Consider the following 27,929-nt stretch of genomic DNA (forward strand, 5'->3'; position numbering starts at 1 on the left):
TGATTTGTCCCCCTCTTTCCCTTCCACTTGCAATTTATAAATTCTAAAACTTTCTCTCTAATCTGTTATAATGTCAAAATTAGCATTTGTCGATTGTCGTACAAGCTAGCACTGTAGCTCCTTAGTGTATTAATACAAGACATAACTGATATCAGAGTTGATTGATCAATGTCTAATCATTCCAAATTTCCAGGTGGAGTCTTTATTCACAGTTTTAATAATAACTTATTATTTAGTTATTGTTATGCTGCCACAGCAAATGGTTTTACTTTAAGAGAAACAGTGATGCAGAATTGCAGTCTTTTACTATTATGTTGGAGGATACAAATGTCCAAGGGTTTGGATTTTTTGTTGTACTTATTTCAATTCTAGTTATGTGTTACAAACCTATGAGTTATAATACACACGCAAATAGTGTTATAAATTTATTTCATTTTTTTCTCTCACATCTCACGCATCCTTAAATTTATAATATAGAATTTAAATTAAAAGTTAGATAAAAACAAGCATAAGATTCTAATTCAATTTGCAAAGATCTCAACCACACAGGTGATCTATATAATATATATATATATAGATGTCTTTATTATCAGAACTAAGTCCAAATAGATTTAATTTTAAGGTAAGGATACAAAGTTTAGGACTACAAAATAATAGACTGAAAGTTGCACTTTGTCACTTTGATGCTATCCACAAAGCCAAGCAATGCAGGCTTAAGGACATGAATACACCCACCAAGGTAGAGGAGTATATTTTTTTGGTTACATGGGAGGTAAATGAACCTTTGACCTAACTTAAATCCTAATCTATTTTCCCATCCTACCCCCCCACTGGCCCACTTGAACTAAAATCAAAGACTAGAAAAATATGATTCCACTATAACATGTCAAACAGTTTGGTAAGTGACTATTATCCTACTATTCATGCTCTAGAGTTATTACATTTTCAAGCAATGTACTGTGCTATTTGATTCTTTGGTTCACACATTTTCAAGCCATATGTTTTACTTTATTTGTTTTCTTTTCCCGGAAGAATGTCTATTTATTATTCAAGAAAGAAAAAAAAAAAAAAAAAAGAGAGGAAAAACCAATATTAAAGTCAAGGGATTCATAAGGAAGTTCCCTCTACTGCTTAACTGGATGTACAGAGCATGATAGCTTCGAACAGGGAATAATAGACTTGGACTATAACAGGAGCTTCTCGTGGAATTCAGTTATTAAGTTTTGAATGAGATGAACTTTTCCACTAGGCACCAATAATTAATCAGAAGATGGGGGGAAGACCAAATAGACCTTGATTCTTGAGCTCCTAATGCGTAGATTGTGCAATGTGCAGAGTTTCTTGCTTTGAGTGAAAAAACCATGTTTCTTTGGGACAACAATGATGGGGTGTGGTTTTCAGTTGGCCATTTTATGTCTTCTTGGTGTTAGAGCTGCTTAGAATTCCTACTTGGTAATTGCAATTTCAATGCCCCACAGCCTGAAATAGAGGTGTGAGATTGATTGTGTAAAAAGTGACCATTTCTGAATTGAGAGGTGATTAACAAACATAATGATAACAGAAGACTAAAGTCCCATCACCATACAAGCCCATTTCTTAGACGGAAAATCATCCTCAATTGAATCAAAGGGGTGTGTAGTCACTAAGTAACTAATAAGATAGGGTAGTATGTCTTTTAACATTTTTAATAGACCGGTGGTCAAGCAAAATACCAAGCTTCACCAGAGTGATGAGCAGCATTTTCATGAGGTTAAGTCAACCCCTAACTAAAATGGTCTAGAATTTGGATTAGAAACCAATCTAATTTGCGGAAAAATACAATCAGCAAATAGGGGGAGAAAAATGGGGAAGAAGGCGAAACCTTTGGGTGACACGACTTTGCTTTCAACACAAGGCAACTAATGTTCAAGCATAACCACCTCAATTCTAACCAATCATAAGCTTTTAAGCAGAGCACAAAAATAATATGAATCATCATTACCACTCTCATTAACCGAACAAATTGGAAGGAAATATGTCAACATGAGCATATGGTATGCACATAAGGACATCAATGTAATACAGTCGTTTGCAGATTACAGAATATTTATGACATTCAAGCCCACCTCCCTCAAGGAGCATAACAATCCAGTGGTTAAGCTTCATCCATCTGCTCCTGCAAGATCCCAACATGGTTATAGTTTAATACAAAGGAAACCTTAAAGATTGCTGGCTTCAACCACACCTAATTTCTATAATTGCAAACTAAAGGGCCAAATGCATGCAAGGGGATCTAAGTCCTTTTATTTCTTATTTATACAGAGCATTATAAATAAATTTACTTTGTTCTTTACGCATCAAACATTATATCATGACATTCTAGGTTTCAACAGTGATTAATATATTTTGATGAGGCTCTTCTCACTTTTTATAATAATTTTTCTTTCAATAGAAAAAGTACAGGCCAAATTAGGGCTTCTAAGTTCTATAAAATAAATGTTTGTAAAATCAACAATATAACTAAGCATCCCCCTCTAAATAAATTTTCCAACCAAAAGTAGCACTGACCTGCAAATCTGAAGTCCAAAGAGTGAGGTTATCCCTCAGCAGTTGCATAATTAGAGTGCTGTCCTTGTACGATTCCTCTCCCAGTGTATCAAGTTCAGCAATAGCTTCCTCAAAGGCCTGCATATAAAGAAAGGTATTGTAAGAAATCTAGAGATTCTGATGTAATTCAGAACTGATATGTTGTATCAGCCTTCAATATAACAGAGTTATCAAAGTTTAGACTTCTTTGTAACTAATAATTAGACCTTCACAATTTCCTGTAATATTAATTAGACCTTTACATTTTCCTCTAATTATTAATTAGGCCTTTACACTTTCCTAGTATATATAACTTAGTTGAGAAGAATATAATAACAAAAAAATTCCAAAAACTTTACATAGTATTAGCAAGTTTAAACTGTTATAATATAAAATAAATGTTGGCTCACATCCTAACTACTTGAACTTTTTGTGGTAAACCAATAAACTTTATCATAACATCAAATCAGGAGATCCTACGCTCGAGTCCCTGCAGTTGTAAACTCCCAATATAAATTGAAGGGTAATGCTAGAGGGACCATGTCATTGTACCACAAAATGTGGTACAATGACATGGTCCCCCTAGCATTACCCTAAATTGAATTCCACATGTTGGGCTCTAATGGTGTGGAGAGAGACCCACATGTGCGGTAAGTGTTTAGAATATAAAATAAATGTTAAAAACTTAAGCTTTTGAGAATAGTGGCAGACCAACAAACTTTATCATAGTATCAAAGGACTTCAGCAACAAGTTTACCACTATTCAAACCTTGGGATGCGGGCCAACATTTATTTTAAATTCTAAGATCAACTCCTAAATCTAAATTTCTCATACTTTTTTTAGGCTCAAACATAAACACCTAGCCACATTTTCAAGCTACAGTGCTATTTTTAGTCTCAAACAAACTCCTTGTGTCTGGTTTCAGCAGTCTGACTGCTTCATCCCGCAGTATGGTTTAACAGAGACTGCATTGCTCGTTTGCTCAAGTTTGTGCTGTGATCGTTTTGATTATGCACCTTTGTCCTGAGCTTCATTTGCTTATCTTGATGCCCATAACACTCATGTTGTAACAACCTCAAAACCGCATACAAGGTTTTCTGTCCTGTTTTCCCTGCTCTCACCAAGCGCATTGAGCTTAACTATAACTTCATTCATGAGCATGTAGTCTCTGATAGTTATTGTGTTCAGCTTGTTCCTTCAACTGACAATATATTTTATTTCTTTACTAAGAGGATTCACAAGCATGTTTATGCTCTTTTGCGTTTTAAGCTTGTCCTCTCTAGACCATTGAGTTTGCGGGGAATATTAGGTAGCTGCTTAGTCGTCCTTTAGTTGATTGCCAAATGTGTTTTGGCTTAGTTCTTGTAGCTGCCCTGCAAAGCTTTGCAACTATTAATTAGGCCTTTACACTTTCCTATATCTAGTCTACATACTCAACTGAGATGAATACTCACAAATTCTACGAACCTTACACGGTTTGCATATCCATTACAAGTCAAATATCATGTTGATGTATTCAACATGCAGCTATGTACAACCTTATATATACATATATATGGGGAGAGAGAGAGAGAGAGAGAGAGAGAGAGAGAGGAGAGGAGAGGAGAGGAGAGGAGAGAATTTTCAATCGCAGGGCATCATAGGTCACCTCAGGCCGTTAATCGTTTTATCCGCACGTTGAAGCCAATGTGATCAATGATATTGAGAAACACTGCCCATCCATGTCACACTGGTGAACACTCTAAACATGTGTGCACACAACAACATACACATACCTGCAGATTTTCAATTACGTATGTTGAATTGTTGATCATGTTGACTGTATCATAAAGTCCATGCAACCAATGGCATTGAGGGGTGTCATGCATTTTATGTTGTGCAAGTGAAAACCCTAGCATGTGCACAACACGCACACACACACAGATTCTCAATTTCTAAATGTTGCGAAGCACTACAGAGTCACAGACCATTGATCACGTTAACAAATGGTGAAGTCCATATGATCAATCAATGGAGGACCCAAGAATTTGTCTTTGTGGGGACGTGATGAAGAAGATTCATTACCCTTAGCTTAGGAATTGCCTCTTTGAGACATTTTATCAAATAGTTTTTGCCCCACTCTTAAGGTAAAAAGCAAGGAAGTTATGGAAAATAACCCAAAATTAATGGCCCACAAATAGTTTAGCAGGGTCAATTGACCCCTGAATGATGTATGTGGATCTGCCACTGCGATCAATGACATTTTGCATATGTCGCCCAGGTGAAAACACGTAGGGGTATAATTATTCCCCTTTATCTAAGTTTTAGCTCTTTCATCCACTTAGAACTTAGTTAATTATTCTATACCTAGTGAATTGAATCTGTCTCTTGCTTTTGGATGGTCTCGCTAGCTGATGCCACTAATATCAAGCATTTGCTTTATTATAAGGTAGAATAGAATTAAGTTCAGGTGTTTATAGTCTATATAATTTAATTTTGCCAAAACACCATACAAAAATCTTTAGGGCCTGTTTGGTATTCTATTCAAAAACTAATTTTTTTTTTCAAAAACAAAAAAACAAGTTTTAGTAAAGAAAATGTGTTTGGTAGACCATTTTCAAAAACAGTTTTTAGAAAAAAATTCAAAAACATGCCTCTTTTTAAAAATGATAAAACATCGTTTTTCTCAATTTTTTTTACACTTTCTTCTTTCTTAGTTGTTATCATTTTTTAAATTTAAAAATTGTTTTCAAATTTCATACCAAACAAGTTTTCAAATTTTAAAAATTGATTTTGAAAACTCACATTTAAAAAAAAAAATCTTAATTTTTGAAAAAATAATTTGAGTAGGATACCAAACGGGCCCTAAGGTTCCTAGTTAACATTTTCCCTTCTTCCCACCTATACATCCATAGTTCCCAATTACATCTGGAAATGCAAGCAAAACAAAGCCAAGTGGACAAGAAAAAAGACTTGATGAATGAATCCAATTAAGCAACCCTTGGATCCAGACGATTAAAAGTCAAAGTCAATTCCTACCACTAGCCCTACCAAAGACTACCATTAGCCTCCAGCAAAGAGGATGTACTGTGCTTACTAATTTTGGCCACAACAGCATATATTTCAAGCACCCATCAACTACAATAAAGCTACATCAACTGTTTCCCCAAACTAACAAAAAAAAAAAGAAGCTTTACTGTAAGCAACATTATTGTAGTTTATATCTTCCTCTACTAATTTCCAAATTAACAACTAACTAGACAACCTGGCCAAAAAAAAAAACAAATGCCTAGACAAGTAACGTAAATCACTTTTTTACGCGCATCTAAAATTTACCAAAAATACTGTATTGACTAAGCCTTGAATTGTTCAAAATTATACTCTGGTGTTTTATATTTAAATGAGAATTTCAAGCCTTTAATCGAATAACTTGAAGAATTGAATTTGATAAGTAAGCCCAAACCTGTTTAGCCATGCTACAAGCCTTCTCAGAGGAATTGAGGATCTCGTAGTAAAACACCGAGAAGTTGAGCGCCAGCCCCAACCTTATCGGATGCGTAGGAGCCAAATCAGTCAGCGCAATATCCTTCAAAAACCAAATAAATCAACTCAAATTAAAATTAAATTGAATAATAATTGAATTAAACAAAAAAGGAAATTACGAAAATACCTGAGCAGCCTTGTAAGCCAGCATGGTGTCCTCGGCGGCGGCTTTTCTCTCATCTCCATTTTTGAACTCGGCGAGGTAGCGATGGTAGTCGCCCTTCATCTTCAAGTAGAAGACCTTGGACTCTCCGGTGGTGGCGGAGGGGACAAGGTGCGAGGCGAGGAGCTCGAGAATGCCGGCGCAGATCGCCGAGAGCTCGGTCTCGACCTTGGATCTGTACTGCTTGACGAGTGCCACGTGTTCCTCGTTCCGGCGCCCCTCCTCCTTCTGCTCGATCGAGGAGACGATGCGCCACGCGGCGCGGAGCGAGCCGATGACGTTCTTGTAGGCCACGCTCAGCAGGTTGCGCTCCTCCACCGTCAGCTCGCTGCCGGAGCTCGTGGCGGCCACCACCAGCTTCTCCATGAAGCTCACCATCTCCTCGTAGCGCTCGGCTTGCTCCGCCAGCTTCGCCAGGTACACGTACTGCTCTCTGGTCAGGGTTTCGGGCACCAAAGTAGCCATTGGAGCAGACTCTGTGAGAGTTTGAGAGAGAGAGAGAGAGAGAGAGAGAGAGAGGGATTGAGATTCGTTTGAACAAGTTGGGTTGAAAAGGTGAGCTTGTATTTGAGAGTTGGCCCACTTCTGAGAGTAGTAAATTACCAGGTACTCGCTTTCTGGGGATTAGTTGGTTTGATACGTCGTCGTTTGGGGGAGTGGGGTTTTGGTGAGTGGCGAGTGTTGTGGCTTTTGGGGTAGGAGAAGTTGTGGTTGTTCCGATTGGACCATAATTATGAGAACAGGATTAGATTAGAGAACGTGAAATTTATGGTTGGATCTGAAAAATGTCAAATTTCGGCGACGGACGGCTGCTTGGGCTGGTCAGGTCGTTGTAGTTTCAACTGGAAGTTCCTAATGGCCCCCAAAAAGGCCCAATGGACTTTCACTACGGTTTTCTGTTACTTCTGTTTGGTTCCAACTTCCAAGCTCAAGCCTCAGATGGATACTCCTCCAAAGTTAGTTTAGTAGGCCCGATTTGAGATTGCTCTACTTTGAAAAAACCTGTTTCTATTGTGGGGTGAGACAAAGTAGTTTAGTGTTTGCTTAATTATATTTTAACATGTTGTGAGTGTAAAAATGTTTTCTCACACCACAATTTTAAAAGTGATGGATACCCTTACCTATTTTTTTTAACCCCCAAAAACTGCTTCTCACACCACATTTTTGAAAATAGGTAACGTTGATTTTTTTTTTTTAACCAAACACCAAACTGGGCCTTAGTTTCATAAACATCTTGGCCCATTTAATCCATCCTATTTGACCGCGTTGAACCTGTAAAAAATATGGAGCAATTGGGGTGGGAGCAGAGGAGGCCTGTAAAAATGGCCCAGGTTGATGTGTCAGTTCGAATTTGGTCCTAATTTTAGGCCCTCGGGTCAATCCGGCATAATGTAATGGGCATGCCTAACTCAACTTGTTTGTGCAAAGAGTAGGACATGTGCCTTACATTGTTTACCCTAAGCTAGCTCGACCTATATTAGGAGTTATTATTGATAACTAATGAAGGCTTATTTCATATCTTAGAACTTAATTCATTATTTTTGACAAATAAACAACACGGCTCAATGCAATTGGTTGGGCCAAATGGGCTCGATCCAATAGCCCGCTCTAGGCCCAAGGGTTTCTACTCATGGAAGAGCCTAAGTCTAGCTTATTTGTGATAGATGGCGTGATCCATCCATTTCTTAGATGGCCAGTTCTATTCCGACCACCCTAAATTGCTGAGTTGACCACCCTATTTCAAAATTCCAACTTTACCCTTAAAACAAAAAATTTCAATTTTGTTCGTTGGGTCATTCGACAGTTATCTACCGAAATATTTATGGTTATTCGACACTTATCTACCGAACATTGGTGAATGTTTCGGTAGATGACCACCGAATGGATCTGGGTGATTTCATCATGTTTTTGCAATAAAGGGTAAAATAGGAAAAAAGTTGAAAAAAATATATTATGGTGGTCAACTCAGCAACTAAGAGTGGTCTGCATAGCCTTACTCTTCTTAGATTTAGAAAAGTCCAGGACCTGGATCCTCATTTCTTAAGGCCAGATTCGCTCGACCTGACTCATTTTACAAGCTTAAAGAAGAATGGGGACACATTTGCAAGGGGGGAAGGGAAAATAAAATTTTTTTGTATGTGATGCTGGCTCATTTGTGATTTTCCTCTAACAATATGTATGTAGGACCCACATGTATGTTGTGTTGACCATCAACGACTTAGTTTTTGGGTTTTTGGCTCGATTTTCTCAAGCAAATCCAATGAATTACACACACAACTTGTGTGTGATTAGTTAAGAAGAAAGTGAGGTATCTCCAACTTAGATTTTAAAAGAGTTTGTAGATTTTATAGATTATATGGATTCTTATTGACTGTCCTATAATCCATCGAAATCCAAGAAATTTGGGCAGGAATTCTCATGCCTTTGTTATGTGAACAAAATCCACCACTTAATGAAATCTATGAGTATTTTAGAACACCTGAATTTTTAAGAAATCTTTTAAAATCCGAGTTGGGGACACCTCTTAGATTCTTATAGAATCCATTAAAATTCTAATTTGATTTTTAAAATTCATTAAAATCTGAGTTAGGGACACCCCTTTAAATTTGATTAGAGTAAGTTAAATGAAGTTATCATAATTTTTTTTTTCAATTTTAAAATCAGTTTTTTAATCATAGTATAGATATGATTTATTTAAAAATTTCTATTAAATTTTCATTTACATATTTTTATTTCTTGATAATTTAAATATTTTTAAATAATTATCTTATTGCTAGATCATTTAAATTATTTAAAATTATTTTTCTTACTTAATCATGATTATTATTATGAGTTAATTACACTTACACCTCCTGAGATTTATCATCTTTTTACATACACCTCATGGGGTTTCAATAATTACACAAATACCCCATGATGTTTCAAAACTATTGCATATAACCTCCTACAAGAGAAAAAAATAAATAAACAAAAAAGAAAATATTTGTATTGAGGTTGGACCTTATACCTTGAGTAATCTTATTAGGCCATTTTACCCCTTAGCATATCTTTTTGCATAATTTTTTTTATCATTTTTCGTCTCACTATAGGAGGTTATATACAATAGTTTTGAAACGTAGGAAATGTATGTATAATTATTGAAATCTCAAAGCTATATGTGAAAGAACAACGTAAGTATAATTAACTCTTATTATTATTAGACCCAGGGAGCGGTAGCTGATTTATCAGTACTGAACCCCAAAAACCCTAGCACAGCTCCCTTCCTGATATAAAGCGGTGGCATCGCACCCAACTATCAGAGTCTCAGAGCTCGTCACCCAATTCTAGCCTCCACGAAATGGAGCTGTGCACAAGCACATTTCAAGCTATCTCCAACCTTCCAACCCACCAACACCACCACAAGCTTCTCATCACAAACCCTACCACCAACCTCCGCTCCAAACCCTCACTCCCTCTCAGACAAACCCCACCACTCTCACGCAGCTCTCTCAAGCTTCACTCTCGTACGTTCTCCATCCCTTAGCATTTGGTATTCAATCCAAACGAAGCCCTTTCTTTTATTGTTTCCTGTGGCTTGTGTTTTACCATTTTGTGCTTAATTCCTGCTCTGTATGCATCGATCAGCTAGAGTTTTGACTCGTTTGTATTTAAATCTTACATTATTTTATTGGGTTTTGTGGATTTTGTCTTTTTGCTGTGTGATTTTAAGTGTATTCATTTCTCGTTTGGTTGTGTATTTCTTTTATTTTGCCCTCTTTATATAATTTTATTGCTTTCTAATTTGGAGGTTCCATTGTTCATTTGGGTTCCTTTAGTTGTTCATTTGGGTTTCCTTAGTTGTTCATTTGTGTTTCTTTAGTTGTTCATTTGTGTTTATTTAGTTGTTCATTTGTGTTTATTTTTTTTGTTCATTTGGGTCTCTTTAGTGTTTTTTGTGCATTTTGGGCTTTTGGCCATTATTTGCATTTTGGGTTTGTGATAGTTACAGTCTGACAGAGATAGTTGTAGCTTATCGAAGCAGTGTCTTTGTATATTTGTTTCAGGATTGCTCTTTCCTCGAGCAACAACCTCTGAAGAGACATCAAGTGGAGCAAATCCTTATGCTGGTGAAGAGCGTGATGGTGTGGTGTCCTTGGAAGATGTTCCGCCACCCGACAAGAACCTTTACTATCAAACTGTGACAGAAGAAGCACCTAAAGAAGACTTAACTGTGGACGGTGTGGATGGCCAAGCGCAGATATTTGAGTTTTTGAATAACCTTAACATAAAGGTTTGTATAAATGATGATAGTTATAGTTATATATATATATATATATCAAAGTATTAAATACATTTCTAATTGGATGTCTGGGCTTAATCATCATATCCACCTCATCAACAAGTGGTTGGATGCAAACCCATTATCTGTTTATAATAGACCTTGACATTACATTCTTCATTTAAGTTGTAGGATAATAGTCTTTATTATCATTATGTTTTTGTACTGCATTAGCTATTATACCATCCAGAATGTATGATGTTTTGTTTTAATTCCTTGTGTTACTTGTCTAATAATTTTCGTCCTTCTTATCAAAGCTGTATCTGTGTTGTTTTTCATTTATCCAACTTAATAGCTGTTTTTTGTTTGGTTTTAAACTTAGAAACTGATATTGTAGTAGTGCAAATTTGGTTGCAATGATGATTCAGTAACTATTGAGAGTGTCTAAGAATGCTCAATGGAACTCCGACAATTATGTCGATCTGAGCGGTTACCTGAGCAGCTTAATGTTTTAAATTTGGTGGTTTGATGAAATATTTTCCTGAGTAACCCAATGTTCCTCAGTTCATACTTTCATCATTTAAAACACCATTTCCATCTATTAACTCTTTCCTTTTTCACTAAGAAAATAATAATATGTAATAGTGTTATATTGAGTTACTACAATGTTCACATGACGGTTGGCTTTTGATACTGACCTGTCTTGTCAAACATTAAGTTTGATTTGAAAAACGCAAGGATGTGTGCTTGCTTTAATTTTTTTTTTTTTTAACATAATTTTCTAACCCTTTTAATTTGAGGTTTTGGATAACCTGAATATAATGTTTGAATACATCGCTAGCATTTTCATTATATGTTGGTAAGCAGGAAGCCTGTGTGGGTCATTTTGACATTTAATTTGTGAAGTATTGCTTGAAATTGTATACTTTTTTTCTAAATGATAGGAAAAGATGCAATATTATCCATTCTTTTCTAATGTTATGCCTTCCATGCATTGTTATGTCCTGGTGCTTATTTCTTTGTTTTATTATTCTAATAAGATCAGTTCTGTTTTTCCCCAAGTTGTACAAGTTTCTTTATTTTATTCAAAATAAGAACTCTTTGGTTTCAGTTCTTGGAAAGTTTGCGTGAGTTTTGGGTTGCAATGATGATTCAGTAACTTGAGAGTGTCTAAGAATACTCAATGGAAGTCCGACAATCATGTCGATTCTGAGCGGTTACCTGAGCAACTTGATATTTTAGTTTTGTTCAGTACTTAGATTTGTTCTTTTTGTTGTGTTGTTGTGGTAATAACAATTACCAAACAATCAATGGGTCTGGTTTTGTTCCCTGATTTTGACAACCTTCCTTGGTTAATTCATTTGTTTACTCTCTATGATAAGCTGTTATGTGTTTTCCCTTGTTTTCTGACAATTTGAGAGGCATATTTTAGCTTTCTAGCAATATATTTCTTCCATAGCTTCTGTAGGTTACAATTTAAGGTTGTAGTCGTATACTCCAGCCTCTCTTATGGTGAGCTTACGATAGTGTTAATATTCATGATATAACTAAGATTGTGTTAATTCTTAATTTGTTCCACACTTTCATATACAGCTGAGTGCATTCTTTATCCTGTTTTCTGATTTTATTCTGGCAAGACCATGGTTCTAAATGCAAATACCCTTGTCAATCATCATCCTGTATTAATGACTTGCTCTTTGGCTAATTGCAGTTGGACAATGATGATACAATTACTATTCTACTATATGGTGGCGGTGCCCTGTTTACCCTGTGGTTAGCATCAGCGATCATTGGCGCTATTGATTCTATTCCATTGGTGTGTTATTGTTAATATTTTTGCATTACCATTCATACCATTTATATGAATTTGTTGATTTACAACTGTAATGATGCCCTTTCTCTGGGATATTGATGATGCTCACTATGTGAAATCAGTTTCCCAAGTTGCTGGAAGTTGTGGGTCTTGGATACACAATCTGGTTCACCACTCGTTATCTGATATTCAAGGTAGTTATTGTTATAGCTTTTGACTTGTTAACTGATTGAGTCGATTGACCATGTTAAAGTATGCTTAATGGTGATTACTGTCTTTGCAGAAAAACAGGGAGGAATTGGTTGCTAAAATTGAAGTTCTTAAGCAGAATGTTCTCGGGTCAAATGATGATTGATAATGAGGACCTTTTTGCTGTTGTGGAGAGTGTTGCTGCATAAAAAGATCAATGTAGAGTTTTGGTTTAGTTTCCAGTATAGGCAGTATATATATATATAATTATTTATTTGTTTAGAAGGCTTAGATCTTACTCTAAAATATTACTTTGTTCTGCTCTCTCTGCGTCTTCATGGAGCCATTTGGCTCTGTCCATGTTAACCTGGGTTTGGATCCAACATTGAATTGGTTCCATTTTTTTTTTGGCTCTTCAAATTTGACATTTTGCCTGTTATTATGATGAGGTCAAAAGATTTCAGATGTGGTTTGGACTTGGATTTTTTTGTCACTCTTGGCGTGACTACTCCTGCCCTTCTGCTTGACCAACGTACTGGGATATACCCAGCAATAGAGCACTAACTTTGTTCAAAGGAGTTGGTCAGCAAATTCTGAATGTTGATAAAACCGTAACTTTGTCCCCCATATAGTTCATTATGGTATAATTAACCTCTCCAATCAAGCTTGGGGGTGTTTGTTGGTTTGGGAATGTTAGTTTTTAACAAAGTTGTGTTCGATGCAATGTAGGATTGGGTTAGATAGAATTTGTTAACAAAGAAACAAAACATTGAATTTGAAAGAAATTGGAGTATCCAATCAAAATTAATTACCAATTGGTAGAGAGACTCAAAATCTTATATTTAGTTATGTTAGGTTTTATTTTCTGAATGTAGGATACAATTCTCAACGTACTCTTGTATGCGTGAAAGATGTATTCAAAGACCCTTCTCCATGTCTCGCAGCAGACGGTGTCGTTGTGGAGGACGTGAAGTAAGCTTTTGACATCTTTTTTTCTGCTGCACGAAGTTAATTTCGTCGATGAAAATAGCAATATGATTGCTCATTAGTTTGGCATGTTTTGTCTAATCATTGTGTTAACGTATCGGGCCTTCTTGTCCTAAGAAAAAATAATAGTCAAACGTGTGGACAAATTCTTGGGCAACGTGGATAAACGAGTGGCCATTTTGCCTGACATATAAATGACATGCGTTATAAATTTATAATACCATAAAAAATGGAGCATCAACCCAAAAGTATACGACTCTCTTCAAAATTAAATTGGATAGGTCAGATATATTGGATATGATTGAATATTGAACACCGCTAAGCAAACGGTGAAAAAAGAAACCCTCTACAACCATCATCGGCCTAAGGAGCAATTCTCCAGTCTCCAACCATTGACGAGAAAAAAGAGAAATCCCTTCAAGGCTTCAAGCACAATACATTGGGATGTAATATGAATAGATGGAATCCTTGAAGCACAAGCTAGAAGCAGCCATGGAGTCTGAAAGTTTTTTATTACATCTAACTTGTGCACGCACATGCAAATCACTACCATAATCAATTTTTAGATAAGCTGATAACATGATATGTCAAAACAAATACTAAACGGATTAGATTAATCTCAAACATAAATAATCTGATTTTATATGATAACCTTATGTTATGTAAGAAAAACTAGCCTCTCTACACTCCATCCTGCAAGTGCGAAGTGACTCTTTCTATTGTGCAAATACGGATATTTTGACAAATGTAATCAGTTTAATAGATAACGGAAAGTAAATTTGAGAAAATTAATTAAGAAGAGAGAGGCGACAAACCAATTCTCATGGGCGGGAAAATAAATTTTAAAAATAGATAACCGATCATTGGATTTAAGCCGAAACGATCTCAACTATTCGGACCCGGAAATAATTCAAAAACCGTTCTGTTTTATTATATATAATTAAACATTTCCTTTTCACATTTCTTTTTCTTTTGATATAGTTATCCATGAATTTTTTTAGAATTATAAGGGAATTTTTTTCTTCTATCAATTTGGTTTGATCTTAATCGGGTTGAATCTTAGCCACAGATCAAGAAAAAAGTTAATGGTAAGTTCAAGCGTTGAGATTCAAGTGACTTGATTGTGATTGTGAGAATGTTTATTATGAAACCATATAATTGATGATTGGTATATCTAGTATATGAATCAAAGAGAAATTATTGTGTGTGAGAAAATTATTGCATATGACCGTAACACTATGTGACATGATGACGTGGTGTTACTAATCCACTTAGATTATAACACTTGTACAATTTTAAGGGTATTTTTTAAAGTTTAGGGTTTTAAAAATTAATAATTGTACACGTATTATAATTTAAGTGGATGAGTAACACCACATCATTATGACACGTGGTGTTAGGATCACACATAATGAGAAATCATTATTAGGATTTGGATCTTCAAAACCAGTACTTTTTTTATTGTTTCCCTAATTATTCTAAAACAAAATCTAGAATATTACCAACCAATATATTCTAAAACAAAATATGGATTTATTGATCCATATATGGGTACATTCAAAGTCGTCCTTGAGCATGGGCCGAAGGGGCGACCACCAGGGCCCATCTTAAAGGGGGGTTCAAATATTTTTATTTATTTATATATATATAGAGGAGTACTCTAAAGCTAACCAGTTAGCAAGTTAATACGAACCTAACCATGCTTTTAGGCCCACCACATCACTAATCTCATAATCCGAACCATCAATTATTTAGGCCATATTTCAAAGATCATCATTGCAAAAAATCAACTAAATCGAAAAATCATGTAGTCATCTAATTAAGATCAAATAAATAGACGATCAGTATTTTCGATAAAAGCATAGAAATAGTTGTTATTATAATCAAATGGCTAAATGACTTCCGATTTTAGAGATTTTTTACAAGAATAATCTTTGAAGTATGGCCTAAAAAATAAACGGTTCGGATTTTGAGATTACATTGTGCAGTGGGCCCAACATGGTGGTTAGTTTTATATTAACTTACTAACTAGTTAGTTTTAGAACATTCTTGTGTATGTATATATATATATACATACATACATACATACATACATACATAGGGCTCCATTGTAGGATCCTACATTTAACACTAAATTTAGGATTCCTCATGGGGCCCACTTCCATGTAGTTTTAGACTTCTATTTATAGATCATTCTTGCAAAAAATTAACCAAATCGGAAATCATTTTTCTATCTAATTTTGATCAAACAAATGGACTTTTTATCATAAATTTTTTGTTCGTCTATTTGTTTGATCATAGTTAGATAGACAAATGATTTCTGATTTGGATAATTTTTTGCAAAGATGATCTATAAATAGAAGTCTAAAAAATAAACGATTCGGATTGTCAAAAATATATAGGAATGTGCCCCACGAGGTATCCTACAATTAATTTTATTTGTAGGATCCTACAATGAATCCTCCCTCTGTGTGTGTGTGTGTATATATATGCATCATACAATAAAAGTATAAACTATAATTAAAGACATGTGATTTGTACAAGGCTACAAGCCCTATAAAAGTGTACAATACCTTATTTTTAAAAGGTCCAAATTTATCAAATGCTCAAATTGATTTTTTAATAATTAACTAGTAAGTCAATTTATGTTTTAGACTTTCAATTCTTTATTGAAAAATTTAAATGTCAAAGTTTCTTTTTGTTATAAGAATGTGATCTCTCTCTCTCTCTCTCCTCTCACTTTCCCTTCCTCCATTCCTTGCATCGGATTGGATCTTAAATTCTCTAAACTTTAGCTCAAGAGCTCTTCTTTGATTCTATCTCAATTTGAGGCTTCTCTTCTTTAGTCTTCATTCCCTCTCCAAACAAATTAGGGTGTACTGTAATTAGTTTAATTAGTTTGAGGTTTCTCTTTCTTAGTTCTCATTCTCTCTTCAAAGCTTATATGTCCAAAGGCCTTGCAACTCTTTTTTTTTGCTAAGGGCCCTACAATTTTAATTATTTTTGTTTAAAACTTGTATGACTAAAGCCCCTCAACTTTAATTATTTATTGTTCAAAGCTTGTACAAACTATGATATTATTTCATTTTTTATGATCAAATTATCATTTTTTTTTTAAAAGCAAATGGAAAGCATCTCTACAATTTTTTTTTTTTTGTAAAACTAAGATTGTGTATAAAAAACCCATTTCATATTTTCGTCTTGGGCCTCCAAGAAGTTAGAAACGGCAATGAGGTACATTCATAACTTTACTAATGAAGATACGGCTATATACTTGCCACATTTGATGATTAAAATATGTGATTACTTATATAATTAATTCCATCCAGTGTTAATCATAGAGAAAGAGAGACCCATTACTTAATTATTTCCTTATTATTAAATTCTTGGTTCACAAGAAAGTTAAGAAACCCATAAAATTAGGAGAGAGTACGTTTAAGAAAAACCAAACAAAGTCCTACATCCTAATAGGTGCGAATTGTGTGAGAACAGAACTTAAGACCTTTGACTCTTTGAGTAACAAGAAACTCGCGCCATTAACAATTCGACCGTTATGAAAAACAACGTTTCTGCTTGCCACGTCATCCTCGTACATCTCGCAAGTGGCGTTTTAGTTCTTTAATCCTCCTCTCCTCTGTGATATGATATCCTTACGTTTCCAATTGAGGCTATAACAGTGTTTTTTTAATAATCTTTTTCTCTTTTTATTTTAAGATTTTATTGAAACTCCAAATTTTAATTAGTACCCACTTTGGAAATACTTTTTTATTTTTATATTTTGTAATATTTTGAAATATCAAAAAGCAGGAGTGACAGTATGACACAGAGAAAAAAGGGAAGGCTTTGAAAGTGAGAGAGATAGAAAATTAGAAAGGAAATAAAAAGAGATTTTAGTGAGGGAAAGCAAAAGCCAATCAATTTAGAAGGATCCCATAATGGAATTTTCTATGATTTACATTTACTTACCTTCAACTTCTCTTCTCTTGGTTCCTCTATTGTGTTCTAAAATATAGGGAGATCCCAAATTATATTAACACAAGTGCATTCATCTTTGGTAAGTGAATATTGTGTCACAGACTCACAATTTTTTATCCTAGCAATATCATATCTGTTTTGCTTTGTGGGTCGCTATAATCTGCATTCTAAAGATTTTGAGGTATTTGGCCTTTTTTATTTATTTCCCAATCGATAGAATTAAACCCATGTCTTGGTTTATTCTCATTCTACTTCTCATCAACCAATAAAGCAAGTAGTTTTCTTTGTTCCTTCTCAGTTTTTTGTGTTCCTACACAGGAGTTTTGATTTGGGTATATGAGTTTTTCTCTTTATTTGTTTGGGTTTTGTTCTCTCTGAGTTTTTATACTGCAAGATTTTATATTTTTCTTATTAAGAGTATGTCTTTCTTATTATTTTGTTTATTAGGTGGACAAGGGACCTCATGATGGTGTTCTCTGAAGGGCTGGACGATAATGGCCTTAAATGGGTTAAAGAGGTAATATGGTTGTTAAAATTTTGTACTATGAAGTGGTTGCCACGCATAGAGACCCTTTTCCTTTAGACTAACAATTTTAGTTGTCGGACCCTATAATCTAACAGACCCTTTTTCTAATTTGATTTAATTGCAGAGAGTACAAAGTGACCCTGCTGCAAACTTAAGGAATGGAGCGAGTGCCTTTGGATTGCCTTCTCCAGCCAAATTCAATAATAGGATTCTGCACTCGAGTTTAAGTCCGGTTTGGCAAGCAACATATCTGGATGACGATGAAGGCGGGTCTGGTTCCGACATGGACACATCCTCTAGCTCGGAGGATAGGATCTTTGGTTAGCATGTTAATGCATTTAATTAGCCTACATATCAACATCTGTATTGCAGCCCATCATAGTTTCAAATTTTTGTGTAATCACTTTATAGTAGAATAGCACATGAAAATGAACTAACTTTCTGATAGTAATTGATGGAAGGCAATAAAACAATATTGGATTTGATGGAAAGCTCGGGCTGCAGATATCATTCTGATATTCAACTTTTTGCATAGCCGGTCCTTTGGTAACTTGTTGGTTTGGTGTTACAAGCACAGTCCAACAGGTCTTAAGTTTGACCAGCACAAACTGCTGGAATCAAAACTTTTCATTTGTATAAAGTAATTAAGAAGAATTATTTTTCTGTATTGACATTTTTTCTTTCTTATGCTCAGTTGCATTGTCTCCGTCAGATGACAAAATTTCCCATAGTTTGGGTTCTAAATGCATGGCATCGATTCAAAGTCAACGGAATCATGGTTGTGATCAAATTCATACTGATTCCGATTTGCCAAGGGAGACAAATCAGTTGAAGCAGGGACATCGTGTGGAGAGAATGGAAGGGAACTGTGGCAGGAATGCAGTTAGATATGCGGGTTTTGCAGATGAATTGTCTGACTCGGCTACAAGTACTGAAATTTCATTTACACAAATGGAAAGCAACAATGATGGTGTACCCCAGAGAGGATCATACACTTCAAATATGGAAGCAACAGCCAAGCAGGTTTTCTCATTTTCTTACAACTGTACTTGTTGTTGATACAAGATGCTACTTTTCTTTTTCTTCTTTTTTCTTTTTCATGGGTGCTGCTTGGGTTATATCATTGCTGACATCTGTATAACTGGTGCAGGATTGTCTGGCAGGAATGCAGCTGAAGAAGATTTCTAATAATGATATTCCCAGTGCTCCTCCATTGGTTGGCACTGCTTTGGAGATTGATGATGTTGCTGAGCCAAGTTCAACTCTTAAAGCACACGAAACAACTCACTCTTCGAATTGGAGTGGTCCTGCAAACACAGATGGTTCAAAAAAAACAGGAAGTGTCTCTTCAGGCACCACTACACAAGATGCTTCTGGCAGTGGAATTTCTAACTCACCACTCAGGTTTGTGCATGCATGTATCTTGTGGACATGGTCTGTTTCTTTGTTTCTGTACATGGCATTTTTGGGAAACTATAAACTGACTATTCAGAATTGCAGGACTCGTGCTGGTGTAGAAATTCATGGATCTCCAGTTCACTTACCTGCTCGCTTCCCAGTGTATCATGCAAGGTTGGTTACATAGTTGAACTAGATTTGGAATAACTGCATAAGTTGGTTTCTGATCATTGAACTTAAGTGCCTTAGATAAATTAGGTCATTGGAGATAGTTAATTTAGTTGGAACTCTTATCTCACTGATCCAGTAGTTGTTTCTGTCAATTGTTCTAACTGTTATGTGCCATGTATTCAGTGGGCAGGGTACATGGTGTGCTGTAATCTCATATGATGCATGTGTTAGGCTCTGTCTTCATGCATGGGCTCAGAGTTATTGCACTGAAGTTCACTGTTTCCTGGAGAATGAATGTGCACTGCTGCGAAATGCATTTGGGTGAGTCATAGCTCCTTTACTTTTGTTTCCTTTTCAATTATTTACATTCAAATTTTTTTTTCTTGGTATTAGTATATATGTATGTGTATATATATAAATACGAGTAGTAGTTTGGAAATGTAAGGTAGGGCTTAGGTGAATATGTGTCTAATCCATTATAAGTAATACTTATGAAGGGGAGATTGTGACAATTTTTTTTTTTTTTTTTGGTTCTTTAAAGCTTCAATGTTGAGTCATGTTTTGTAGTTAAGTTTAATGAATATAGAGATGCTGGATTTGAGTCTTTGTTGTCTCTGTCAAGATTTAGGAAACCCAGTTGTTCATTTTATTGTTCAAGTGTTTGCTTTTTATGGTTCTCAATGCATGCTACACTGCTTTTTGATATGATATGAGATGTAATACTATACTTTTGTCTTTATTAATGTTGCCTTTCACTAACCTAACTATTCCTCTACTCACATCTACAATTTCAGTTTACAGCATGTATTATTACAATCAGAAGCTGAACTTTTGGCAAAACGATCTTCACAGCTGCTCAGTGCTATGGCTCCTCCAAAACCTGTGAAAGCTTCTGGAAAAATAAAATTTCAAGGTGAACTACTTGGTTGCCTTCCTCATTTTTTATTATTATTTTTTTTTCTGTCAAAATGTCAGTTTCTTCATCATCTGATTGAAATTTTTTATTGCAGTCTGTAAAGTGAAAATGGGTTTGGATGAACCACCTGCCAGCTGCAGTTTTTCTTCTATAACACCACCAATGATTAAGTGTGGCTCTCTTAGCAGACACTTCTCCAATTTGAAATCAACTTTATGCGCGGGGTGGAAATCTATATGGAATAATTATCTACCACCTTGTGCTCCTGCAATTGGTTCCTGTTCTCGTCGGAGCTTGGCATACATACAGGCTAGTGCTAAATGTGTAAAACAGATACCTGCACGCCTAAAAATTGGGACAGATACTTTGTGCAATCGTTCCTCATCATATGAAATAGTGCAAGGTATGTACATTTTTATGTTCATTTTAAACTTTAGGTGGCCTTAGATATTGAGGAATGACAGTAATGGTTTACTAGAGTTGGGTGTGTCTGCTTAAAGTAATATCCAGCTTAAAGTAGCTCACCCTTGGTACGGCAAATCCGGTTTGGAAGATATGTTTTTTATTGTGGAGATGTTGAAAGTGAAATTGGATCTTCTCCGTGTTGATTAATTTTTTAATTTTAATTAAACTTCTGCATTTCTAGTTGAATGCACAGTAGGTATAACAGTGTTTGTGTAAAGTAAGCAAAATCACTGATGCATAAATAAGAAATAAATTTTGGAAGGTCCATATTTAAGACATGAAAGTGGCACCAATCTCTGCATTTGGTTTATACCTTTTTTTATTTAGCTCCTAAAAAGAATTCAAGCATACTCTGAATCCACTGATGTAATGGATTCACCACGTTTGTTTTTGACTTGATATAAAAGGTAGTTGGTTTTCTTTCCTTTGTGTAGTATCTTACACTAGGCGACCTCTCTTTTTTCAGAAACATATTCTTGCTTCTTGAGATTGAAAAGTTCACCTGAAGAGGATGCAGTTCGAATGCAACCAGGATTTGGAGAAACCCATGTGTTGTCTGTACTCTTTTCCTTTTCCTTTTATTTTGTTTTTCCTTTTATTTGGTCCATAAGGGTGTACAGTTAACAGCTGGGTTATTGCAGTTTTCCAGATAGTCTTGGAGATGATTTGATTGTAGAAGTTCAAAATTCCAAGGGACAACATTGTGGCCGTGCCCTAGTTCAAGTGGCTTCTATTGCTCATGAACCAGTACGATTTTCAGAATTCAGTAATTTGCCTATCAACAGTATGATAAGGAAGGCTGATAGTTATTATGAAGAGATTAAATATTTATGTTGAATGCAGGGTGACAAGCTACGATGGTGGCCTATATATAGTGATCTAGAGCATGAACCTGTTGGCAGAATACAATTATGCATGGAGTATTCTACAAGTACTGATGAAAATAATCATCTTAAGGTACATCTAAGAGACTAAGACCTTATTCTCCATAGATATCTGAAACTTGTGTTTTTATGATGAGATTAATTTATGCTGTTTCACATCGATTACTACTAGTAAGAAAGAGATCGCATAAGTTGGATATGTTATCAGAATTGCATAATATCTAGAGGGCCACAACATGGCATTCTGTATCATGTATGTCGGATTGAAGCTTTATATCTACACATGTGCTACTGCAATTTAGCATAACACATACCTTGTAAGCCATACACTAGAGCCTTTATGGTCTGGTAGTATCTACTTGGTGGTGGCCTTACATAGAATGTGCGTGTCATATCCCAAATGTTCTGATAATTAATTAGAAGTGGACAAAGAGAAATCAGATTTACTTTGACAAGTAATAGGAAATTAACTATTTAAGTTTTATAGTCATAGGAATTGATTTATGGTTAGCGATGAAGTTTGTTGGTTCACCACTATTCTCAAAAGCATAAGCTGCTAGAATGTGGGTCAACAATTATTTATATTGGGAGGATGCAATTACAGGGATTTGAACTTGGATCCTACTTTTGGTACCATGATAAAGTTTGTTCGATTAACACTATTCCCTAAAGTTTAAGTTGTTATAAGAATAACATCATTACAGTAAGGTTCACAGTAAAATATGCTTTGGGAGTTATTAGATCGACAATGATCAAATGCTTTCTCAGAAACTGATTGCTGTAGATTTGGAATTAGTTTTATGATATTTCTTTCACTCCTGTCCATGTCCAGTGTCACTCCGTTGCAGAAACTGTGGCATATGACTATGTTTTAGAAGTTGCAATGAAAGTTCAACATTTTCAGCAAAGAAATTTGTTGCTGCATGGCCCATGGAGGTGGTTAGTGACTGAATTTGCATCTTGCTATGGAATAACAGATGCATACCTCAATTTAAGGTAGTGAAATATGGTATAATGGTAGCTTATTATGCTAAACTGGGAAATATTACATGATTGTGGATCTTCTAAGCGCTATTATGTATAATTTTCTATGCTGCTGCTTGCAGATACCTTTCCTATGTCATGGATGTGGCTACACCTACCGAAGACTGTCTCACCATAGTACATGATTTTCTATCAGATGTATTCAAGAAGGGCAAAAGCATGAATGTGTTAAGTTTTCAGGAGGTCTGTGAAAAAATTGACTATTGGTTTTAGATTTTTTCAATTCTTTTTGCTTCCTGTGACTTTCTTGTTTAGTTCAAGAGAAGGGGAGGGGGGTACTTTTTCTATAGGGGAATGAAACACCTTATTTCTTGAACTTAACAGATAATACATCATTCTCTAAAAGCTGTCACATTCACATTAGCTTGATCTGTCTGTTGATTTTCTACTTATGATTTAGTAGAGAAATTTCCTCAACTTCTGTCTTGATTTGTTTTTCAACCTCTGATAGTTTTAAAATTTTGGGGGGAATTGGTATTTTACATGGTTTTAATTAATTTCTAAATTTAATCATCTGTTACTTTGTTTCAACTTGTATTCATTGACTTTATCCCTGGTTAGTGGAGAACTTGTTTCCCTGATAAGTTATATGTCAACCAGAACCGCATGTTGCTGGAGATCGAGGATCGAGTAAAGCAGACTCTTGCTTTGGTTTTTGAGAACTACAAGTCACTTGAAGAATCTTCACCATCAGGGATGATAGATGTTTTCAGGCCTGCCAGCGGATTGGCACCATCTGCTTTAGCACCTGCTGTCCAGCTATACACCCTTCTTCATGATATTTTGAGTTCTGAGGCACAGTTGAAATTAAGCAGATTTTTTCAGGTTTTAGTTGCTAACTTCTCCATGCATGAACTTCCATTTAGCCTTTACCTTCCTATACTTTAATTAAAGTCCAAATGACTTTACAGGCTGCTGCAAAGAAGAGGTTAAGAATGCACTTTGCAGAGACAGATGAGTTTATTCTAAGCAGTAATGAGGGAACACAGAGAGATCTTTTTACTGCTTATAAGAGGATGAAATCTCTGATTTTGAGTATTAGAAATGAAATTTTCACAGACATAAAAATCCAGGACCAGCATATCCTCCCCAGGTATGTACATCATTCGAAAGTAGTCTATTTAATTCTTGAATTTTTTTTTTGTATACTAGTAATTATATGTGTGTGTTTCTGTGCAGTTTTATCGATCTTCCAAATATTTCTGCATCCATATATAGTGTTGACCTCTGCAGTAGATTGCGTGCTTTTCTTGTTGTATGTCCCCCTCCAGGCCTATCGCCTCCAGTTTCTGAACTTCTTATTGCAATAGCAGACTTTCAAAGGGATCTTTCTTTGTGGAACATCAAGTAATTGATTTGCTAGATTTTAGTCTGTATTTATTATTACCTTCCGTATCTCTACTCATGTAAAGCTATTTCCAGTCCTGTTAACGGCGGAGTTGATGCTAAAGAGTTGTTTCACTCACATATAACCATATGGATTCAAGAAAAGCGTCGTAATTTGCTTGAATCGTGCAAACTAGATAAGGTATATATCTTCTTATATCATGGTTTATATTTCAAGTGTTTGTTATACTGTTTACCAATTCATACTTACAATACAGTCCACTAAGTAATAAGAAATTGACTTGAAATTCATCTTTTCTCTTTTTGTTTGGTGGAAATTTACTGGAAATTCATCAGTTTCAGGCAAAATGGTCTGGTGTTAGAACAGAACATGGAACAACTCCTTTTATTGATGATATGTATAACCAGCTGATAGAGATGCTCAATGAATTTGACGTCATTATTAGTCGTTGGCCGATATATACATCCGCTGTGGAGAATGTATGTGCATTATGTTTCTCAACTCTTTCCTTATTCTCTTATTTTTATTCTTCTAGTTGGTTCCTTATTTCTTAACATAATTGCTTTGTTTTATTTTATATCTATTGATGGAATATATTAATACATGGCCTGGACTACATGAAACTTAACCTACAAGTTTAGTCCTGAAGTTTAAAATTTGATAAATCATAGATGGCCATGCTTATTCTTGTAGTCTTGTACCATCTATTTAAATTTAACAAAAAAAAAAAAAAACTCATACCATCAAAATTATTTTGTTTAATACCTTAACAAAATAGCACATTTATGCTCATCTTGTTTAAGAAAAGATCTTCAAGGTTGGGCCTAACAATATCTGAGTCCAACTCAATAGTTTCAATGTGTTATCTGACTTGTTATACAGTCTGTTTCTGCTTATTCTGAAACTGAAATTGTGATGACTAATGCTTTGAGGTTATGTGTGTATTAAAAAGGTTATTGCAGATGTTGAGAAGGGAATTGTTGACGCTCTGGACAGACACTATGCTGATGTTTTATCACCACTGAAGGATAATTTGACAAACAAAATATTAGGCTTCAAATATGTGCAAAAATTATCCAAACAAACAGTTGACACTTATTTTGTTCCAGATGAGGTGACTCTCTGTTTCTGATTTGAATGTTTACAAGGATTTTGATCTTTGTTTTAATACTGGGACTCATCAGTATGCTTTCTATTTCAGTTAGGAATTCTTTTAAACTCCATGAAGAGGATGCTAGATGTTCTGTGGCCCAACATAGAAACCAGGTTGAACTCTTGGAGTTCTTGCATCCCTGATGATGGATATGTCACAGGAGAATGTCTCAATGATGTAACTGTGATGCTGAGAGCCAAGTTTAGAAATTATCGACTAGCAATTGTGGAGAAGCTTGCTGAGAATGTGAGTGAAAGTACCATCTTAACTTCTCAGTATAAATCCATAACAATGTTGCCAAACTATCAGTTATTTGAAAACTTTATTAATTAATCATCTAAGATAAGAGTTTGATGAATAATGTAATTTTCCTTTGTTTACATGTAAGTACAGACTAGACTTCAGAGTGCAACAAAGTTGAAAAACATTATTCGAGACTCGAAGGAGGTGGAATCAGTTGTCCATAGTAGAATGCAGCCCTTGAGAAATCTTTTGCAAAAGACGATAGATCATCTCCATACTGTTGTCAGTCCTACTGCGTTTGTAGAACTCTGCCGCGAATTCTGGGACCGGATGGGAAAGGTGAACTAAATTTTTACCGTATATCTACAAACTCTCCATTGGATTAGCATTTAAATGTAATTCTCTTTCCAATTGATCTCTGTAGGATGTACTGCATCTCTTGGAACATAGGAGAGAGAACAGATCCTTGTACAAAGGCTTGCGAGCTGCAGTTTCTGTAAGTTGCACTTCAGTCATTGATCTCTCTACTGGATTTGAATATCTTTGTTCTTGGAGCAATATCATCCTTACAAAATTTGAAATTAGATATGACTTAAAATTTGGCTTTTTTTTTTTATTCTTTATTAACCAAATAGATTATTAGATTATTTATTATATGTGACATTATTATTTGATTTCATCTGTAGCCATTTGCGTCTTTAGTGCTATAATGTCAACCTCTTCAGATTTGTTAGCAGTCTAGGCTGGATTTTTGTTGTTGTGTTCCCAACTTAACCTTGAATGGGATGAGAACTAATTGAGATGATTACTGTAGTTCTGTAGATTGCATTATTAAATAGAATCATTATGTTTAGTAGCTTTAGCATGTGTCATATCATATGGTAACCCCACTGTCTAGATCAAGTTATCACTTTCTTTCCCAAACTTGGTTCAAGTATTACTTATGCTTCTGGACACTAATCCAGTGAAAGAGCTTGACTTACATCCATGTTACACATGTGGATATTTTCTGATTTGGTTTTGGGTTAGTTTTTGGCTCTCATGCATTTAGGTAATAATCATGAACTAACTAATGCTAACCAGATTGACCTCCTTTACCAAGCTTTTCTTCTCTTCTTTTTTGTTTTAGTTTTTTCCTTTTCAGTGTTGAGTATGTTGACTACCTTCTATAATTATTACTATGTAGTCCTGTTAATCAGTGTTTTTAAAATGCCAGATTCTAGATGATATATTTGCATCAGAAATGCAACGAATACGCGGGAATTCGTTGACCGAAAAAGACCTCTCACCACCAAGATCTATGAAGGAAATACATTCTATGCTCTGTAAGGATGCTGTATATAACAACAAGAGCTACTATCATTAGATTCAGTTTGGTGTATGTACAGAATTAGAGGGCTTCCTGGGGTAGCAGACTTGAAGAGACAACACAAGCACAAAGTTTTGAATAATGGATTTTCAGAGTGCAATCAATTTTGAGTCGGTTCTATTCTCATTTCATAGTTAGCGTGCCATGGCCTCCATGGTGACTGGTCAATAGCAAGAAGTAAAGACACAACACACGCAGTCAAACACAAAGCTTATGTCTTACCGTCGAGTTTTGTTAATTTTAAGTCGGTTACTATTTTCATTTCATAGGTTGCCCACCATGGCCTCTGTGGTGATTGTTACTTATAAATTACAATTTTGCTATCAGAAAATGTAAAGTGTGCATAAAATGTTTTGGTTTGAACAGTATTGTAGTTATATATTACAATACTCTTTATGTATATGATTTCCATAATTCTAATTCTTTGATGACTACCATCTGTCTCATTTGACTTTCTTGGAAGATCATGGTTGTGGCTGGGTTTTCGTTTTAATTTGTGGACTACAACATAAAGTTAAAGTGTGATAGAAACTTCAAGTAGTTGAAATCCTCAGCATTGTATTCTCCTTGTTGGTTTGTTAGTTTGATTTTATATGATCTTTGTGCATACGTTTTCAGGGTTTTAAATTTGTAAGTTACCTTTAGGGCTTTAGGTTGTCCTTGAAATTTTGAGTCATAACAGATGGAGATAGTGTATGTGGAGTGAAAATATTAGCACAATTTCTGCCTTATGAGTTGAAGTCAAAATAGAGGATGAACCTTAATATTTTTCTTTTTTGAAAGACTTTCATAAATTTTTGACATGTATAATATCTTGCTACTCTCTCTCTCTCTCCCTCTCTCTCACTCACTGGATCATTGAATTAGTATAAAATTTAAAGGGAAATTTTTTAAAAAAGGAGTTAAACTTTGCGTCATGTGTCACTTCAAGATATGAAT

The 27,929-nt window shown here is 35.1% G+C and overlaps 3 protein-coding genes and 2 non-coding genes across 5 annotated transcripts; 4 read left to right on the plus strand and 1 right to left on the minus strand.

Moving 5' to 3' along the window:
- Positions 1-1,962: 1,962 nt before the first annotated feature.
- Positions 1,963-6,767, minus strand: LOC147284124 (general regulatory factor 8). The gene is made up of 4 exons (XM_086244755.1): positions 6,216-6,767; positions 6,009-6,131; positions 2,548-2,664; positions 1,963-2,155 (listed from the first exon to the last, which is right to left on the minus strand). The coding sequence occupies exons 1-4, from the start codon at positions 6,714-6,716 to the stop codon at positions 2,135-2,137; spliced, it is 762 nt and encodes a 253-aa protein (XP_086100881.1). The 5' UTR covers positions 6,717-6,767; the 3' UTR covers positions 1,963-2,134.
- A 2,694-nt stretch (positions 6,768-9,461) lies between these two features.
- Positions 9,462-12,976, plus strand: LOC147284125 (CURVATURE THYLAKOID 1D-like protein). Its single transcript, XM_086244716.1, has 5 exons — positions 9,462-9,754; positions 10,295-10,521; positions 12,221-12,325; positions 12,445-12,516; positions 12,606-12,976. The coding sequence occupies exons 1-5, from the start codon at positions 9,589-9,591 to the stop codon at positions 12,675-12,677; spliced, it is 642 nt and encodes a 213-aa protein (XP_086100842.1). The 5' UTR covers positions 9,462-9,588; the 3' UTR covers positions 12,678-12,976.
- On the plus strand, positions 10,921-11,011 carry LOC147284126 (small nucleolar RNA snoR128). Its single transcript, XR_015122739.1, has one exon. It is a non-coding gene; the product is annotated as a small nucleolar RNA snoR128 (small nucleolar RNA).
- On the plus strand, positions 11,649-11,738 carry LOC147284127 (small nucleolar RNA snoR128). The gene has a single exon (XR_015122738.1). It is a non-coding gene; the product is annotated as a small nucleolar RNA snoR128 (small nucleolar RNA).
- Positions 12,977-16,727: 3,751 nt separating the features above from the next.
- Positions 16,728-27,211, plus strand: LOC147284128 (uncharacterized). The gene is made up of 24 exons (XM_086245655.1): positions 16,728-16,732; positions 17,921-17,990; positions 18,124-18,319; positions 18,694-19,022; positions 19,150-19,403; positions 19,500-19,571; positions 19,752-19,889; positions 20,363-20,481; positions 20,579-20,887; positions 21,416-21,503; positions 21,591-21,696; positions 21,793-21,906; positions 22,666-22,829; positions 22,940-23,060; positions 23,478-23,702; positions 23,789-23,970; positions 24,057-24,224; positions 24,300-24,405; positions 24,561-24,704; positions 25,178-25,339; positions 25,427-25,624; positions 25,772-25,960; positions 26,046-26,117; positions 26,838-27,211. Exons 1-24 carry the CDS (start codon positions 16,728-16,730, stop codon positions 26,985-26,987), a joined length of 3,681 nt encoding a protein of 1,226 aa, XP_086101781.1. The 3' UTR covers positions 26,988-27,211.
- Positions 27,212-27,929: the final 718 nt, after the last annotated feature.

The sequence above is a fragment of the Dryas octopetala genome, chromosome 5 (genome assembly GCF_963921425.1).
Source record: "Dryas octopetala chromosome 5, drDryOcto1.1, whole genome shotgun sequence".
In the NCBI taxonomy this organism is placed as follows: domain Eukaryota; kingdom Viridiplantae; phylum Streptophyta; class Magnoliopsida; order Rosales; family Rosaceae; genus Dryas; species Dryas octopetala.

What these genes read in the sequence shown, in the direction of transcription:
- LOC147284124 (XM_086244755.1), bottom strand. Translation starts at nt 6,716, where the DNA reads ATGGCTACTTTGGTGCCCGAAACCCTGACCAGAGAGCAGTACGTGTAC. An exon ending in TGGCTTACAAGGCTGCTCAG is followed by an intron (nt 6,132 to 6,215) that starts GTATTTTCGTAA and finishes TGGTTTTTGAAG; the next exon opens with GATATTGCGCTGACTGATTT. An exon ending in CTTGTAGCATGGCTAAACAG is followed by an intron (nt 2,665 to 6,008) that starts GTTTGGGCTTAC and finishes CTTTATATGCAG; the next exon opens with GCCTTTGAGGAAGCTATTGC.
- LOC147284125 (XM_086244716.1), top strand. Translation starts at nt 9,589, where the DNA reads ATGGAGCTGTGCACAAGCACATTTCAAGCTATCTCCAACCTTCCAACC. An exon ending in CTCTCTCAAGCTTCACTCTC is followed by an intron (nt 9,755 to 10,294) that starts GTACGTTCTCCA and finishes TATTTGTTTCAG; the next exon opens with GATTGCTCTTTCCTCGAGCA. An exon ending in CTCGTTATCTGATATTCAAG is followed by an intron (nt 12,517 to 12,605) that starts GTAGTTATTGTT and finishes CTGTCTTTGCAG; the next exon opens with AAAAACAGGGAGGAATTGGT.
- LOC147284128 (XM_086245655.1), top strand. An exon ending in ATGAAAATAATCATCTTAAG is followed by an intron (nt 21,907 to 22,665) that starts GTACATCTAAGA and finishes GTCCATGTCCAG; the next exon opens with TGTCACTCCGTTGCAGAAAC. An exon ending in CTTTCTTTGTGGAACATCAA is followed by an intron (nt 24,225 to 24,299) that starts GTAATTGATTTG and finishes AGCTATTTCCAG; the next exon opens with TCCTGTTAACGGCGGAGTTG.